General features: G+C 30.7%; 1 protein-coding gene across 1 annotated transcript in view; it reads right to left on the bottom strand.

Moving 5' to 3' along the window:
* Positions 1 to 7052: 7052 nt before the first annotated feature.
* Positions 7053 to 20145, bottom strand: part of LOC124421281 — a 20171-nt gene continuing 7078 nt past the window's right edge. Inside the window, exon 3 of the mRNA XM_046956186.1 lies at positions 7053 to 7106. Within this exon, the coding sequence (XP_046812142.1) occupies positions 7053 to 7106 (54 nt within the window). The remainder of the gene's footprint in view (positions 7107 to 20145) is intronic.

Here is a 20145-nt window from a genome sequence, read left to right as displayed (position 1 = left end):
TCGGCCATGCCCGACTATACTTTCCTACTTGTTGTATTTTATCAAGGGACGTCAGCGCCCGGTCAAAAAAAAAAAAAAAAAGCTGAAAAAAAACTGTAAAAAATTCAAAACAAGAAAACACCTAATGACAAATTTCAACAACCACGTTCTAATACGAAAGGTGATATCACACGGATAAGTATGTAAGAATTTATATTCTAAGTATTAGCACTATAACGTGTATATCCTGAAAAATCCTAAAAAAATTTGTTTAATATTTTACTCTTACCGAATTTATTAACAATTTAGTTCAAATTCAAATGAATTAAAAAACTTTGATAATCTATATATATAAAAGAGTAGCGTTACTGACTTACTGATTCATCATCGCACAGCCCAAACGGCTGAACCTAGAATCATGAAATTTTGACAGTAGATGTGTTTTTGGTTATGTAGGTCCACTAAGGAGGGATTTTTGGAAATATGCACATTTACGGGTAAAAAGGAAAAAAACGGGTAAAGCAGGTTTTCTTAAATATCTTACATAATATTAGTGATACAAAAAACATTTTAAATGCACCTGTATCTACTCTTAAAATGAGCAGATGGGTGTCTGGTACTTTTTTTTTAAATTCGTACTTTTAAAGGGTTAAAATGTGTAGCAAAGGTGATTTTGGTACCTTTTTCAGCCCTTTATAACTTTTAAACTAATTAACATAATCAAATTTTTCTAAATATTTTGGATACATCTCTCAAAATTATGAGACAACTGTTTCGTACTTTTTTTAAAATTCAGTCTTTTTTTTGGGTGTAAAAGGGACAAAACTGTATTTATGGTACTTTTTTTTAGCACATTAAGAAAACTTTTTCGGTTTATTGAATTATTCATATTAAATTACGGACTAACTCTGTATTGTAATAAAATTTTTGCTATTTCACTGGGTAAAAAAGTACCAAAAAGGGCAAAAACGGGAAATTTAATTTTACTCAAACTCATTGAGACAACTTTTATAAAATTTCAAAAAGTAGTTTATTTACTCACACAAAATAAGCTTCTGGTATATTATTTTGGAATTCGAGCACTAAGGCCTGTATAGGACCAAATTCGAATAAATTGTTTGTTACCTTTTTTAAAGTACAATTTTTCTGGAATAAATGAATGCAGATTTGATATAAGTATGTAGATTTAATAAATACGGAACATTTTGTAAACTTAATTCTCGAAAAAGTATACTTCTAAGCGAAAAGGGGAAATATTGTACTTTTTTTATTAGTACTTTCCACTTAGGTAAACTTTATTCCACTTTTGGTACTTTTTCTTCCTTCAAATGCTACTCTATGTATGTTCTTTAATATGAACTGAAAACACATGATTATTAAACATAAACGGTCCTCATTGAATAAGATCCTTTAAGAGAAAACTTTTTAGTACTTTTTATCTCATAAATTGTACTTTTTTAATTTTCTAAAATATTCAAACTAGGAACATTAATTTTAACATACATGGTCTTGACTGAATAATATTCTGGAAGTGGGAACTATTTGGTACTTTTCTATTATTCAAATGGATTCCTTATAATGGTTAACCGGAATACACGGTCCTTATTAAATGAGAATTTTTTGAAAGAGATCTTTGTATTTTTTCGTTTTTCCGTTGGTACATTTTGATATTTTTACGATATTATATTGAACATAGTTAGGGTAGCGAAGCACCCAGGGTATGCTAGTAGCTTATATATTCAATGAAATTTGGTATATGATCTTCTATTCTCCCAGGGACAAAACCTATTCAAAATTTTAGCAAAAGCAAATTCTATACTAGTCTTGATGATCCTCATGAATGGCTTAAGTACATAAATCAATGAAAACTAAATCACATTTTACTTTTTGAGCAGGTGTAGGGTATTGTTTGATCGGTCTCGCCGGGCTATAATTTCTTACTTGATAAACCAATATTAATAAAAAAAAGATTTTTACAGAGAGACATACTTAAGTGCCTAACTAACTAACTAACTAACTAACTAACTAACTAAATAACTAACTATTAAAAAGATATTTTTTCGTTTCTCCATTATAAATTTCTTAAATATGGAAATGATCGATACTGATAGAGGGAACTCGTTGCTATTGAGATAAAACAAAAGGGTCCTGAATGAGAGCGAATTCATCAAAAGGAGGAACTGTAATTCTTTTTCATTTTTCAAAAAATTATTTTAGTTTTTCCATAATATGGATCAAAAATACAAGAACACAATTCTGATTGAATAAGAATACATAAAAGAAAAAAATTCTGGTTCAAAGAGAATCTGTACGAGGAAAGTTTTTGGTACTTTTTCGTTTATGACCTTAAGTGAACCATAACCTGCAAAGGGACATTTTTTTCTTTTTTGAAATTTCATTCAATAAGTACCTAATAACGAAATTTTAAATACTTTTTATATAATAATTTAGCGTACAAGGCTTCTGACTGAATGACAATCTATGTGAATGAACTTGTTCGATTTTCAAATCTGGAAATCTTTTCTATTAGAGTCAAGTTTCTTAAAAGGTCATAAAGACATATTCTTTAAATGAACTTTTTAAATGTTTATGCAATTATGGTATTGAACCTACTTTAGGTGATAGTATAATTGATAAGGTTTTTATATTTACAAAATCTATTTCCATCAAAAAATATCTAAAAATTTCTAAAACATAATTATTCTAATGATTTTTTTCCAAGTGCAACAAAAAACACATATTTCTAGTGGTCTATTACTAAGTTTATATGCAATAACTGTTTGTCGGTTTATTTTCAAACAGATGTCAATAGAAATAGTTTGAATTCCAATGTAGGGTAACAAACAATCGGCGTACCGCTCGAATATACAACTTGTTTACTATGCATATCATATATTTATCTATAGTTCATAACTATATAAGGCTTATCCTTTAATCGCCTTTAAAATGTAAAAAAAATACACTTTTAAGTTTCTTTTCATAACATCTAGAAGAATTTTTTGTCTTCTAAGAAAAAGTGAAGGCGGAAATTACAACATAGTTGGAACAAATAAAAAACTATTGAAAACAAAAAGAAAATATAATTGAGTTGAAAAAAAAAAATACATTGGCACGCAAGTTCAAAATGATTTGATGGTGTTGTATACAAAGGCAAAGAAAGAAAGAGAGGAAAACTCAAGCAAACATGTTGCCTACCCCAAAAGGCTTTAATATATTTATGTCTGCTAATATGTAGCTATATAACGGATAAACTCTATTATAGTTTTGTCTACAATTATGTGCAATTTTTCTAACTTAGCAGGTGATTTTTTATTTCATTTCTATATTTATAAACGTTAACTAATATGTATACTTGATATATTGACGCAATTATTACCTGTGTATGGAATAAGTTTCTTCTTTTGCTCATATTTTCGATTTCTGTATTCCCACCACTTCTGCTATTCTAGTTTAAATTTCTAACGCGTACCAGCCACATACTGGCACTAATATTGAAAATTTATTTATTACTTTCAATGTTGGTTGGCTGTTAGCAATAAATTGCTTTATTAGTTTTGCTAAAACTTAGATTTTTTAAATTTATTTCAAATTTTTTGCGGAGTTTTAAGTATCGACTTTATTAAGAGTTTAATTTATTTTATTTTAAGAGCCTTTAAAATCTCATTAAGTGTTTTTGTGGATTTGAATAAAATTTTTTGCTTTAATGCTAGTAGTTATTGTTTACATGCTAAATAGCAATTTGGTGATGTTTTTTTGTTTGTACAAAATTTTTATGATTTTGATTTTTTAGTGAATTTTATTAGCGAATTTAATAGCTGAAACAGTTGTTAAATTTCACATTTATTAAATCAAAAAGTTGATATGGAAACATTGTAAATATTTAACTAAAAAACATAAATATTTTAATTTGATTTTTCTATTGTAGTTAGGGATTAATGAATTTCGAAAGAGTCTTAAGATGTGGAAATAACTGGACTAGATCAAAATGCCAACAATAACAATCATGTCTGTCCGTCTATCATCTGCCTGTTTCCTCTCTGGCTATTTGTTTACTTGACTAGACTATGACTAGACTATGACTAGACTATGACTAGACTATGACTAGACTATGACTAGACTATGACTAGACTATGACTAGACTATGACTAGACTATGACTAGACTATGACTAGACTATGACTAGACTATGACTAGACTATGACTAGACTATGACTAGACTATGACTAGACTATGACTAGACTATGACTAGACTATGACTAGACTATGACTAGACTATGACTAGACTATGACTAGACTATGACTAGACTATGACTAGACTATGACTAGACTATGACTAGACTATGACTAGACTATGACTAGACTATGACTAGACTATGACTAGACTATGACTAGACTATGACTAGACTATGACTAGACTATGACTAGACTATGACTAGACTATGACTAGACTATGACTAGACTATGACTAGACTATGACTAGACTATGACTAGACTATGACTAGACTATGACTAGACTATGACTAGACTATGACTAGACTATAACTAGACTATGACTAGACTATGACTAGACTATGACTAGACTATGACTAGACTATGACTAGACTATGACTAGACTATGACTAGACTATGACTAGACTATGACTAGACTATGACTAGACTATGACTAGACTATGACTAGACTATGACTAGACTATGACTAGACTATGACTAGACTATGACTAGACTATGACTAGACTATGACTAGACTATGACTAGACTATGACTAGACTATGACTAGACTATGACTAGACTATGACTAGACTATGACTAGACTATGACTAGACTAGACTAGACTATGACTAGACTATGACTAGACTATGACTAGACTATGACTAGACTATGACTAGACTATGACTAGACTATGACTAGACTATGACTAGACTATGACTAGACTATGACTAGACTATGACTAGACTATGACTAGACTATGACTACTATGACTAGACTATGACTAGACTATGACTAGACTATGACTAGACTATGACTAGACTATGACTAGACTATGACTAGACTATGACTAGACTATGACTAGACTATGACTAGACTATGACTAGACTATGACTAGACTATGACTAGACTATGACTAGACTATGACTAGCTATGACTAGACTATGACTAGACTATGACTAGACTATGACTAGACTATGACTAGACTATGACTAGACTATGACTAGACTATGACTAGACTATGACTAGACTATGACTAGACTATGACTAGACTATGACTAGACTATGACTAGACTATGATAATAAATTTTGAGTGCTTAATGTGAACACCTGCCTTGACGGTCATATTTCATGGTGGTCTTTTTTATCAACTGGGTAGACTTGACAACGGTCTGTCATCGCCCCTGTATTCTTCAATAAAGAACTCAAGTGGCAGTTTTTGTATATGTATGTGCCAATCTATACCCAAGCACTTTGCTGGATTACTCGAGCTTTCTAATCTCTGGCTATAGCAGTTTCTAGTTCCGGCTGATTGGAGGCATTTGTAACGGGGATTGAGGACCTTTTCATTATTTCACGAGGGCTTATGGGATTCTCTTACCAATATTTTTAATCCACATTTTGTTGCATTTAGCGCTTACCATGTAAACTACCTCGAGTTCCCTTCCCTTTAAAGCAATTACATTTGCCAACTATTCCCGAGTGTCATGGTACCTACATTATCTAAACCTTACCTCTAGGAGAGTATTCAGTTAAAACTTTCTTACGTTCCAATATCATTAATTATCTTCTGACTGTCGGTAAATATATTATTGGCTATGGGCGCGATATTTTTTTCAATCCACAACTTCTGCCTGGATTTCTGTTTCTGGGTCTTCAATATAATGTAGCCAATGTAAATCATGTGAATAACATATACAACTTCTTTAACTTCTTACAAAAAATGAGAAGGTATCAATTTATATACCGTTATTTGACTACTTATAATGTAACCATATGTATATTTTGTGTAACAGGTAGCAATTATAAGTCATTGACAAATTTAAGTTGGGTTTATTACTGCATATATCGACAACAACTTCTCCTTTTTTACAATTTGTTTTAAATTTCTCCTTTTCCATACTAAGAACATTTCCCCTTTTGTTCAAATCAAACTTCACGACCTACTTTCATAAAACTCACCTCGAATTACATGCAACATTTGAACAGTTTTTCACCACACTTTACCGTTATTATGCACAAACAACCAACCACCCTTCGCTATTTAACAATATAAAATTGTTTTATTTTTAAGATTTAGAGAAAAAAAAATACCCAACAACAACAATATTACAATATAAATGTTTTTTGCACAAATACGAATATCGCAAAAAAAGCACATGCCTGTAACAAGCACACAAACACCTACTCTCAGCGACAGTATCAAATAATCAAACAAACTAATACATTTAGATGTAGACAAACAAACACAACGAAACACAAGTAAAATAAAAATCACAGTCGTTTGATTCGTCCTCCTTAAAACTGGTTGGGAGAAAAAAAAACAAATGAACGCACACGTTGAAATGAAAAAAAAATAACAAAAAACAATCTCACACACACACACACCTAAACACATATAACGGTAGGTGTTTGTGGTGTTTTTATTTTATAACAAAAACAAACACAAATACAGCAAAGAGCAAAAGGAAGGCAAAAGGATAAAGACCACTACAACAACAACTGTATATGTTCGTAAACGTTAAACGAAGCTTGAAAAATAGAAAAACGATGAGCAGCAGCAGCAACGAGTACAGGCACAACGAATGTGTTATAACGTTAAAACAAAAATCAGTTTAACGACAACTTTACCGCAAACGGTTGTAATGTTACGGAAGTTTTCCTATATTTAATACAAAAAAAATTAGAAAAATTTGAAAAAAAATATTTAAAATTTAAAATAAAAATCAAAATTTTAATGTTTTATTAAAAATATAAAAAAAAGTTTTTTTTTAAATTGAAAAAAATAATTAATCCTTAACTAACCAGTAAACAAAATCATTAAAAATTCATAGTTTAAACAACAAAACAAAGAAAAATTGCACGTATTTAATTCAAAATCGCGTGTTCCCGCCATTTATGTTGATGTTGGTTGGCTGGAACCTAAAAAATAAAGTAAAATAAAAAAAATGAATAAAAAATTTATTAAGTGTTTAATGTAACCAACGTATTTTGATTCAAACAAATATTTGTGATGTTTTTTTATTAAAGTGTGATTTATTTAAAACAGTAGTTAAAGGATTTCATATAATGAATGTTTTTTTTATATTTTTCTGAATTATTTTCAGAAAATAACAAGGATTTGGTTTTTAATGTATATTAACTAAGCTTTATAAAACTAAGTAATTTTTAAATTTTTACTCAAAAACAATCTCTTAGAGGATATAATGGATACCTACTGATCTTGAGTATACTTTATATGATTGTTATGCATATAGATATCACTCATACGTAAGGTTTGTCAAGGAAATGTGATTTTCTAAAAGACTGCTTATGCGGGGCAATTTAAATATGGATCTATGGATATTGATAGAGGCATTTACATCTACATTAAAAATATTTAAGCAGAATTTATCGTGGTATTAGTGACATTTTATATTTTTCTGAAAGATGCAAGTAAATGTTAGTCCTCAATTTATGGACTTGTTTTTATACCCTACACCATTATAGTGGGGAGGGTATTATACGTTTGTGCTGATGTTTGCAACATACAAAAATATTGGTCCAATACCCACCTTAAAGTATACCGATCGATTCAGAATCATTTTCTGAGTCGATTAAGACATGTCCGTCCGTCTGTCCGGCTGGCTGGCTGGCTGGCTGACTGGATGTCCATGTAAACCTTGTGCGCAAGGTACAGGCCGCAATTTTCAAGATAATTTGATGAAATTTGGACCAAGCATGTTTTTTGTCACAAGGACGAAGCCTATTGAAAATGGTTGAAATCGGTCCATTATTTCACCTTGCCCCCATACAACCGTACCTCCCGATTTGAACTTTTTATGCCATAATTACGTCAAATATTCTATTATCTCTCTAAAAATTGGCATAAATAAGTTTTACATAAGTATTTATGACACTGCAGATTTTCGTAAGGATCGGCCCTTATTTGACCCTAGCCCCCATACAAACCCCCCTTCAAAAAATGTCTAAAACGTCTAAAATTGACTTGTAACCATTTGTATCGTAATGAAACTCAACAAAACTAACTGTTATTTAAAAATATATCCTTTTCCCAAATTTACCGAGGATCGGCCCAATTTGACCTATATAAAGCCTCATTTAGAAATTTTAGTTTTTTATCAATAAATTGCTTAAATATTTTGGAAAAATATTCAACATAAAAGTTTCTTTATAAAAAGTAAAAACTTTAAAAATATACTCATGGTGTAGGGTATTATATGGTCGGCCATGCCCGACTATACTTTCCTACTTGTTTAGAAAATAACAATGATTTGATTGTTATGTATATTTAACTGTGCTTTATAAAACTGAGTAATTTTGAAATTTTTTTTTACTCAAAAGCAATCTCTTAGAGGAAATAATGTACACCTACTAATCTCGAGTATACTTTATATTCATTGTTATGTATATAAATATCACTCATACGCAAAGTTAAACAAAAATTTAATTGCATTTCAACATAAATGCAGTTTGATTATGTTGTAAAAAAAGTGATTTTTAAATAAATTTTTAAATATTGCATAAGGATCTATGGATATTGATATAAGCATTTACGTCTATATTAAAGTTATTTATGCAGAATTTTATCGTGACATTAGTGACATTTTATAATTTTGAAAGATGACTATAACTAACTTTAAATCCTCAAAAACCTTCTCTTAGAGAAAATCTATATCTACTGATCTCGAGTATACTTTATATTGATTGTTATGTATATAAATATTACTCATTTAATTGCAATTATGTTGAAAATTTGATTATGTTGTCAAAAAAGTGATTTTCGGATGTATGGATATTGATAGAGGCATTTACATCTGTATTAAAATTATTTATACAGAATTTTATCGTGGCATTAGTGACAATTTATATATTTCTGAAAGATGCAAGCAAATGCAAGTCCTCAATTGATGGACTTGTTTTTTTTTTAGAAAGGTAACTTTGTAAGTAATTTTGAAAAAGTTTTACTCAAAGCAATCTCTTAGGGCGGGTTTTTCTGATAAATATAATCTTCATTCTTTGGTTAAACCTAATTTAATCTATGTTTTGTGTTTTTCAGTAAACAGTAACGTCACTTATTATCTTGGTTTAACTGAGTGTTATTGGCCAATTAAACTTAAGTTATAAGTGAGATTTAACCGAGTAGTAAGAAACCCGCCCTTAGAGAAAAAAATTTACACCTACTGATCTTGAGTATACTTTATATTGATTGTTATGCATATAAATATTACTCATACGCAAGTTTTAACAAAAATTTTATTGCAATTATGTTGAAAATTTTATTATTCTCTAAAAAAAATTATGTTCTGAATGACGAGCAGTATTAAATATGGATCTATGGATGTTGATGAAGACATTTACGTCTACATTAAAGTTATTTATGCAGAGTTTCATCGTGATATTAGTGTTTATAAGGGAAATGAGATCTTGAAATTTAGTAATTTTTTAAACGGATATTTTGTATTGGGCCTAGGGTTAAATAAGGCCCGAGTTACAACAAACTTTAATATACGAAGTTCAAGAACCCTATTCGGAGATTTTAAGGAGATTTTAACAATTTGAAATAGGCTTCGTCCTTTGGTTAAAAGAAAAATATATGACAAAAGTATCTTGAAAATTGCGAACTGTAGCGTGCGCTCAAACGGCCAGACGGACGAACGTAGCTAAATAAACACAGAGACTTAAAGATGGGTGTGGAACCAATGATTTTGGGTGTTAGAAACATCAGCTGAAGCAGTTTTGTACCAATTTAGCATAGCATACGTATAAGGTTTACATAAACACAAAGACGGACGAATGGACGGACGGACATAGCTAAATTGATTTAGCTGAGTAATTACTTTATTAGAAGAAAAAATGCCATATATCGTTTTTATATAAATGTTATCTTCTTCTACATATATAAAAGAGAAGCGTTTTACTGACTGACTGATTTATCATCGCTAAGCACAAGAATAATGAAATTTTTACAGTATTAGTTGTCTTTTGAAATATGTAGATCCACTAAGGAGAGATTTTTTTTTAAAAGAGCAGATATACGTCTGAACTGAATAACTAATCTATAAAAGGGAAATTTATGCTACTTTTTTTTATCAAATAGTAATTTTTATATTTTCTTTAGTATTGAACATGACTGGTAAGAATACATGACTATTTTTCTACTTCCTACATATCACAGTGGTTCTTTGTGACCACTGAAATAAAGTCTTGTCAATTAATATGATCCAACAGAGCTATCTCAATAGTGAAGTTGGGCGACTTTATTGTCGGGGTTAGATTAAACTTGCTCATTACACCTGTTCTTTCCTAATATAGTTACTATGGCAAAAGTTTAGATATCTCTACAAAAATCAGTAAAACTTTTCTTTTATACAAACCTCAATACTACTTTCGCTTTTCCTAATGATGAGGCCTTATTTGGCTCTAGAATCCTAATGATCAGGCCTTATTTGGCTCTAGCATTCACATAAAGATCTTCTGAAAATTCGGTTTAAACCTTTTATTAATTTAGAAGGCTCTAGAATCCTAATGATCAGGCCTCATTTGGCTCTAGCACTCACATAAAGATCTTCTGAAAATTCGGTTTAAACCTTTTATTAATTTAATGAATATTAACATCGTAATAAGGTTCGATGTACATATGTAACTCTTTATATTTGTCGTTAGTTTTACTTTCAGAAAATCAGATGTTTACCCTTCACCTTCGACAGAAGAGTTTCTCAATCAGTTTGTAATTTCTACAATATAAAATTCCAACCCTTTAAAATAAATATAAATTTGTATAAACTGGATCCTAATAATATAAAGCGAAGTTGATTAAAACATATGTATCTGTCTGTCTTACCATCTGTATTTCTTTCATTCTTTCTGCCTGTATGTCTGTCCGTCTATGTGTCTGTTGAAATAGATTTTGTGAAGATTCCAGGTATTTTCGGTGCCTTATTTTTTATTAATTCTGTCAGGCATAAATTCCTTTTTAAAACCAACAAATTTCGCCATAAATATCGAAGATATGTGCATAAATCAAAATAAAAATTTTCATTAAAAAAGGAATTTTTCATGCATTGACAAAAAATGCAACTGAAACTTTGTAGAAAAACCAATACTTACAAAAAATGTTTTAACGATTCGAATAACTTTTACTTAAAATAACAAACAAAGGACTAGGTCCATTAAAAAATTCAATATGCTTTCGATTTAGCTCTGTCCTCTCGTCCGTCAATTCGTACTTACATCTGTCTCTCCGTCCGTCTATTCGTACATCTGTTTCTTTAACCATTATCCATTTTGGCAATGATCACGTTAATACAAAGTATTCGAATTTAATGAAATTCTTTTCAAATATTCAAGATGATAAAAAATTCTTAATTTTTTTCAGATATTAGCCTACTATCTCTCTACTTTTCATAGAGTTTAACTTTAAACATTTTAATTAATTTTTATACCCTTCACCTTCGTGAGAAGGGTATATATAAGTTTGTCATTCCGTTTGTAATTTCTATAATATAATTTTCCGACCCTATAAAGTATATTCTGGATCCTTATAGATAGCGGAGTCGATTGAACCATGTCCGTCTATCTGTCTGTCTGTTGAAATCAGTTCAGCGAGATCCGAATCTTCAATAATTCTGTTAGACATGCTTTCGAGAAGATCGCTAAATCGGTCGGTAAATAATGGAGATATGAGCAAAAATCCGAGACAACCTCTGAAAATTTCATCAAAAAATGTCATATTTATACCCTACACCACTTTATGTTTGTATGATGTTTGTAGCATACAAAAATATTCGTCCTGTACTCACCTTAAAGTATACCAATCGGCTTAGAATCATTTTCTGAGTCGATTAAGCTATGTCCGTCCGTCCAGGCTGGCTATCCATGTAAACCTTGTGCGCAAGGTACAGGCCGCAATTTTCAAGATAATTGGATGAAATTTGTCGCACACGCTTCTCTTGGCCCAAGCACGAAGCCTATTGAAAATGGTTAAAATCGGTCCATTATTTCGACTAGCCCCCATACAACCGTACCCCCCAAATAGGGCCTTTTGGCTTATAATTAATTTAAATGATATATTATGTTAACAAAAGTCGACAAAACTTAGTTTTATAGAACTTTAAATGACACTACCAATTTTTGTAATGAACGTGCTTCATTTGACCCTATCCCCCATACAAACTCCCCTTCAGAAAATGACTTAAAGGTCAAAATTCACTTACAAACACTAATAACACTTTTAAATTCTACATAAATAATATTGAAGAAGACTTAACTCCCCCTACCAACATTTTTAAGGATAGGGCTATATTTTGCCCTACTACCCTTTGAGCCCTCTTAAAAAATTTCTTTTTTTGCCAAAAAAAAAAGTAAAAATATTCCGAAATAAAGTTAAAAAACAAACCAAATGCTTTATTTTTTTAAATAATCCCCATTTTTAACGTACATACTGACTAGTGTAGGGTATCATATGGTCGGCTACGCCCGACTATACATTCATACTTGTTTTTTCATGCTTTGTTAAATAAGCAACAACAACACTGTATATTAGAAAAATATGTACACGTGTGTGTAGATGTAATTGGTTTTTCAGATGTTTATTACGTTTTGTATGTTTGGATGTTGTTGGCGTTATTGTGTATTTTGTTTTAGTGAATTCTGTTCGTATATTTGGATGTAGGTTGGTTTTATTGCGTTGTTTATTTTGTTTTTGTTTTTCTGTGTTTTTCGTTATTTATGTTTAGATGTCTGTAGGTTTAGATGCCTTGTGTATTTTGTTTTTTATTTCGTTTCACGTTGTTATTGTTCATTTTGTTTTGCTTTTGGTGTAACATTAATGTAGTCGGGAAAAAAATTAGAAAACTAATATGTTTTAAATACACTATGGTATATGGTATATGAGATTCGGCACAGCCGAATATATCACTCTTACTTGTTTTAAATAAATTTCATTATTCAAAGATTTTTCTAAAAAAAAAAAATCAAACACACATGTTGCTTCACGTAGACCTCTTCACGTTTCGATAGTTGGTGCCATTAAAAAGTTTGCGTTTGTGTCCACAAACATGCATAGGCTTTCCTTATTGTTATGTTATTAAATGCTGTTTTATTCATTTCATATATTGTTAACAATTGTGTTCTTTTTTTTGTTGTTCTTTAAATTGTTATTATTGTAATGCAAATCCTTTTCTTTATGCTCTACAACAAAACCCGGTTTATATAAACGTATTTTTTCAAAAGTATTTCTCTTTAATGGTCATTTCGTGATTTTTGTAATTATCATAAAAAAAAACTAAATAAAAACCCTCTATTAATTTAGGTCTGGTTTTGTTGTTCAGTTTTTTTAAGTACTCTTAGAGTATTTATTTCAGTATATGTACTTTTTTGTGTGTGTTTTACAATAGCACCACTTCATCTATGCTAATTTGGTAAATAACTAACAACAACTAACACGTACATATGTATATTTGTATATGTGCATATAAAACGAAAAAAAAAACAGAACATCAATGAATACGAAATAAAAAAAACTTTATAAAACATTGACTTTTACTTGCCAATATGGAATTTTTTTTGTTGTTGGTTAGTTGTTTGGCAGGATTTTGTTTTTCCATTTTGGCTACTGATATGCGTGTTTTTAATCGAAAATAAAAATTATTTTGTGGAAAACCTCTATTAATATACACGCTCAATATTTACTCAACAGAGCATAAAACACACAGTGATATGTGTATGAATGAAAAGTGCAACCCAGCGTATTTATTAGAAAAAATGAAAAGAATATTAGGGCTGTTATTCATGATAATTAATTAAAGATTATTAGAAAAAATTTTATGAAAAATATTTGATGACAGGATTTTTATGAAAACATTTTGCAGAATTTTTTTTATAAAATTCATAATAATGTTGTTTAATGTTAAAGAGGATGTTCTAAATGTTTAGCTGTTATTTTTTTGAGGAATAACTGTCCCTTTGTAAAGAAATTTTTTTTGGATTATTTAGTTTGGTAGCTGAGCTCATAAGTAAAACAAGTAAGAAGTTATAGTCGTGTGAGGCCGACCATATTATACCCTACACCTGCATACGAATAAAATGTTAAAAGTCAACCGATGTTGTCGGCTTCGTCTACAGTACCATAAAAGATCATGTGCCAAATTTCATTGCATTATCTCCAAAATTGCGACCTGTAGTTTAATTACAAAGTTTACAAGCTTTATTCGAGGGTACAGCATTATGGAGGCCACGTGAAATATGGAACCGATCTTAACCATTTCAACAGGCTTTATCTCTTAGGCAATAGAATATCATTTACCAAATTTGATTGAATTATCTTCAAAATTTCCACCTGTAGTTTGATTACAAGGTTTACATGGACGGACAGACTGACGGATGGATAGACGGACGGACGGACGGACGGACGGACGGACGAACAGACAGACAGACAGACAGACAGACAGACGGACAGACAGACGGATAGACGGACGGACATAGCTAAATCGACTCAGAAAATGATTCTGAACCGATTGGTATACTTTGCGGTGACTATAGCACCAATATTATTGTGTGTTACAAACATCAGCACAAACTGAATATACCCTCCCCACTAAAGTGGTGAAGGGTATAATGAGCTTAAAAGTATACCTTTTTGATTCTAATGAAATCCTTTAAAATCGATCAACATCTTCATACAGGGAACTTGAAACCTTAAAACACTTAAATAAAATTTGTGTTTTAAAATTTTAGAGTTTTAGAGCTCTCCACCAGGACATAACCAATTGATGTTAAATGGTCGCCAACAGCTTATAAATCTTTTAGTATTCTATGGTCGAAAAAACCAAAAAAAAGCACTCATTTGGAGATACAAAAGCACAGGGTATACGATGTAAAAAACTACACCATCAGGAGTAAGCCTAAATGAGTTTAAGAAACTAACGCAATGATACTAGAGTTATTCCCCATTTCACATCTGAATTAGGACTAATCTTTTGAGGATAAGGACGAATCACCTGTTTCGAAATAATGCGTTTTTCGAAGGAGGATTGCAACGATCGAAGCAAGCAGTAGTCGGACGGGCAGGTTTCTTTTTAAAATAATCCTTACAAACTAACCTTTAACATGTGATCTTGCCTTGTCATAATGCAATGTTACTCACTCATGGCTAGACATACATTCTTGACATTATTCCCTAATGCTTGCTTCAAATGAATCAGTTATAAATAGAACATGTTCTGTCAGACTTCAGAAACTATTAGTATATAAAACTACTTTGTTTTCACAAAATATCCAATATTGCTTAAGAACCACTTGTTTAATGTTGCAATCATTCGGTTGGCAGAGCTGTCACAACGCTTCTCGATCCATTTTACGGTATTCAAGCCTTATTTCAATGTTTTTCCAGCGTTTCGATAAATTTGGAAGTTATAGCTTGATTTACTTTCAATGATTTCTTAAGCTTATGTGGAGTTAAGTGATCTTGTATTCTGTGTTTTACAAAAGAAAATGTCCAAGGTTTAAAGCATAAATTTGACAAGTAATTGTGGAATGTAGTACTTGAATTTACGACGCTCATAAGACAATAATGAAAGCGTTCATAGTGTGTTCTACATTCGTCCTTTGAGTCCACTTAGAATTGGATTTACTAAATAAACTGCCCGGCATGCCACCTGAAAGATAGCTTTGTAATGATGTAGTCTATAGTAAATATATTAAGGCTTCTTTTCTTCGATGAAGTTTCCTAATCCTCTATTTAAGATCAGCTTATTGTTGATTAACCTAAAGTGATCTGCAGTTATAGAGCTATCCACCAGAAGACTTATCATTTATGTCTCACTTATAGTTTATATTATTTCACTTTACCACAATATGAATACGGTTTCCGTATTTATCATAGTGTTGTACATGTTGCCCTATGTTTCCTAGTTCAACACCATCCGTATAACAGGGAATTTTTATAGGTTTTTGCTAAAATCTTTAAAATCGTATCTCTAGTATTCAGTTGTGCAAGTTCTAGTACTCTTCCCTCGTATAAAATAAGTGATTTCGCTCTTTCATTGCTGTTTATCCTGCATAGACTTTCAACTTTTCACTGAAGGAGTTATTTGTTGTGTATTTTTTTAAAGGCCAATAAAGTTTCTGCCGATATAACACTTATTGGCTTCTAGCTGACGGAATTTCCTGAGTTTTCTGTCTACTTTAAAGCCATTCGACAAGCAATGTACTCATACAGGTATTTGCTATAGTCTTCTGCTTTATTATAATGATCCTCTATTTGTACCACATGCTTTTCAGTTATTTTCTTTACTATTCAACGCTATTCGATCAGGTACATCTAGTATTTGAGCTTAGCCTTCAGGTGAGTTTAGTTAACTATATTCAACTTTAGTTAACTCTCACTGCTATAAGAGTTGTAGGTTGTTTGTTTCATATTGGGCAAATCTCTGGCTATTCTAGAGCTATTATTGACGTAGTTCTCATAGTTCCCATATATACTCAAACTACTTTTAGTGGTGCTAATGAAAGAAGTTTTGTCCAAAGAAGTCCTCCCGGTTCTTGAAGTAGTTAAGTACCACAAAAATGTTGCTCTAGCCAAGGTTGCCATTGAAAAAGTGTAAAGTGTTCCAGTTTACCGTTAATCCAAAATTCCATGTCTCAGATATTAAAAGTGTATGCCCACTACTGCTGAACATAGAAGATAATCAATTGGTTAACTGTGACGACAACAATCATTTCGCTGCTTAAAGATCATCTTAATTTTAGAATATATTTAGGATATACACTTCTTATAATTTGTCAGAACTTCCTGATAGAAAAACAAGTTGGTTCATAGGTTACCTGGTTCTCTAGCTCTCTAGCTCTCCAACTCGGACGAACAACCATATTTTAAAAATTTACCTCCAGTTAACTGATTCTTCTTTACCATGACTGTACATTCAAATATTCCTTTTTTGTTCTGATCAGACTCTATCTTTCTTGAAATAACATGTTTTTCGTTCTAATTCATTTGTAGTTACAGGGTTTCTCTACTCTATTATCTAAATCCCACACAAAATCAAAGCTATTGTATTTGTCCTGTTAATCAAGTCTATCACCCAATCTCTTTTTTCTGTCTAAAGCTACATTATGTCCCATTTTTTAAAGTTATAAAAAGTTTTTTGTCAATTCATCCTCTTATAACATTTTGCTGGGTTATCACAGGTATTTTAACTCTCTGTCTCGGTAATGTTATTTCAATGCATATTTATGCTGCCATATGCAACGTTATATTAGTTATGTTGCTGGTGTTTTGCTGCTGTTTTGTTCCTCATCCTGTTGGTGCTGTTTAATTTAATAATATGTACAATGTCCACATAGCTCCATACATATTATTCGGACATATACACTTACATATACCCTCATATATGCAATGACATGTATGAATACAACAGACGAGTATAAAGTCATAAAAACATAATGAGCCTTAAATACCAGAGTGTGTTGTTTGTGGCTATTTTGTTAGTCTGAGTCTAAGGCCCAGCAGATCTTGCAGTCGAAAACAAAACTTTGTTTGTGTTATTTAAAAAAAGGGACACACTAACTGCTCCTAAACACTGTTGGTTATGGTTTAACTGAATATGCGTCCTAGCTTGCGTATGTGTGTGTATGTATATTTTGATAGTCGTTGATTGTAGTTGTTGGTTTTATTTTTGGTTTGTTAACATACTGCCGCTACTGTTGTTTGGCCAGAGTCATTTAATATTTGTTGCTGTAAACAATAATAATACAAAAATAAAAACAACAAAAACATTTAAATTGCATTCTTACATATACATATATATATAGTATGTGTGGTTATGCGTATACACATACAAATTAATTAATTAAATATGTATTAGTGACATTGATAGAAATATTTTTACAGAAGTGGTTAATTTTTTCAGTGAATAAATTGCTGTTTTTTCTTATACACTGAGAAAAACAATTTAATTTAGAATTATAATTTTAATTTATGTCCATCCGTCCGTCTGTCTGCCTGTATGTATGTATGCATGTCTGTCTGTCTGTCCGTCTGTCTGTCTGCCTGTATGTATTTCTGTCTGTCCGTCTCTCCGTCCATGTAAACCTTGTAATCAAACTACAGATTTGAAGATAATTCAATAAAATTAGTCACATGATCTTCTATTGTCCCAGGAAGGAAGCCTATTGAAAATGGTTAAGATCGGTCCATTGTTTCACCTAGACCCCATACAACTGAACCAGCCGAATTGGGCTTGTAAACCTTGTAATCAAACTACAGGTCGCAATTTTGGAGATTATTCAATGAAATTTGGCACATAATCTTTTATGGTACCGTAGACAAAGCCTAATGTATATGGTTAACATCGTTCCTTTAGTTCACCTAGCCTCCATACAACAGAACACCCGAATAGGGCTTTTAAACTTTGTAATCAAACTACAAGTCGCAATTTTGAGATAATTCAATGAAATTTGGCACATAATCTTTTATGGTACCGTAAACGAAGTCTGTTGAGTTCATAATTATGTTTAATATACTCATATCTCAACAAAAAGCTGCAAAAGCCAAGTTCTTTACTAGACAGTCATGATGATGACAGTCATGAGTTCCATAATAAATGGTCCTCATATGACCCTAGCCCCTTTGAAAAGTACCCCATCGAAATTTCACTTAAATGTCCACAATTTTATTCAACAATAAACGGCTTAAGTATGTATATCTGGGGCAAGATACAATTCAACTTAAATACTTTATTATGGCAACAAAATTACATAATATTTTTGTAAAAGGTGTAGGGTATTATATGCTCGGCCTCACCCTACCATAATTTCTTACTTTTTTTAATTTCTGTTCTTTACTTTAAGTGTATTTTTGTCATCACTTTTACAACAACAACAACAACAACGAAAACTTTAAATAAGTCAATTAATTTATTTGTTGTGATTAAAATTATAATAATGCAAGCATTTTGTGGCAAACTGATTATGGAATTAATTATTCAACACAAAAAAAAAATACGCACAAATTTTTTCCAAAACCAACAAAAGTAAATAAATTTGCATCTAATTCACAACATTCTGTAAAATTTTATTTAAATATTTCATTTAATTAATTTATTCTCTATTACTACACATAAACACTTATTAAATTTAATATTTAAAAACTTAACATATAACACGCGGATAATCAATATTAATTACAATCTAACATTTAAGTAAACCCCAAAACAAAACAAAAATAGATTAAAAATTAAAAAAAAAAAAATAAATTTAAATATAAAAACTAAACTCATGTACGTATGAGTAACATTTAATACAAACTAACAGTCACTTATTACTCATACGCCCTAAAATCCAAAAAAAAAAAATATTTAAAAATTTTGGTTAAAAATGTTAAACAAATTTAAAGAATTTAAAAAAAACTACCTACAAGTCTAAAAGGCCACATTTACTTCCATAAACCTTTAAAACTTTCCAAATATGTGCGTGTTTATTAAGTGTAAATCAGTTGCCTAAATACAGCAAGTAAAAGAAAAAAAGAAGTAATAAAACAAAATACTGTTGCTAATTTCACAAAAACTAAGAATAATTGCAAATTTTATAAGTCATAAGAAACAAGTAGTTGTTGCTTAAACACTCTTGACTAAAGTATGCAAAAATAGTTTTCATTTCCTACGAAACAACACATACTTATTTGAATTACTAGGAAAGTAATGGTAAATAAAAGCAAAAACTTTTGGAAACAATTACATTTAAAGCAAAAAATAAAACAAAACTATAGTTTTGAAAGAAGACACTCCTTTCGTAAAGTACAAAATAGAAAGTAAAGTCAATCAATTTCTAAACCTAAAAGGAAAACTTTAGGTAGATTCTAGTTCAGTTCTAGTTCAGTTCTAGTTCAGTTCTAGTTCAGTTCTAGTTCAGTTCTAGTTCAGTCCTAGTTCAGTTCTAGTTCAGTTCTAGTTCAGTTCTAGTT

The sequence above is a fragment of the Lucilia cuprina genome, chromosome 2 (assembly GCF_022045245.1).
Source record: "Lucilia cuprina isolate Lc7/37 chromosome 2, ASM2204524v1, whole genome shotgun sequence".
Lineage (NCBI taxonomy): Eukaryota > Metazoa > Arthropoda > Insecta > Diptera > Calliphoridae > Lucilia > Lucilia cuprina.
Note: the sequence above shows the minus strand (reverse complement) of the source record. Positions and strands in the feature narration are given on the sequence as shown.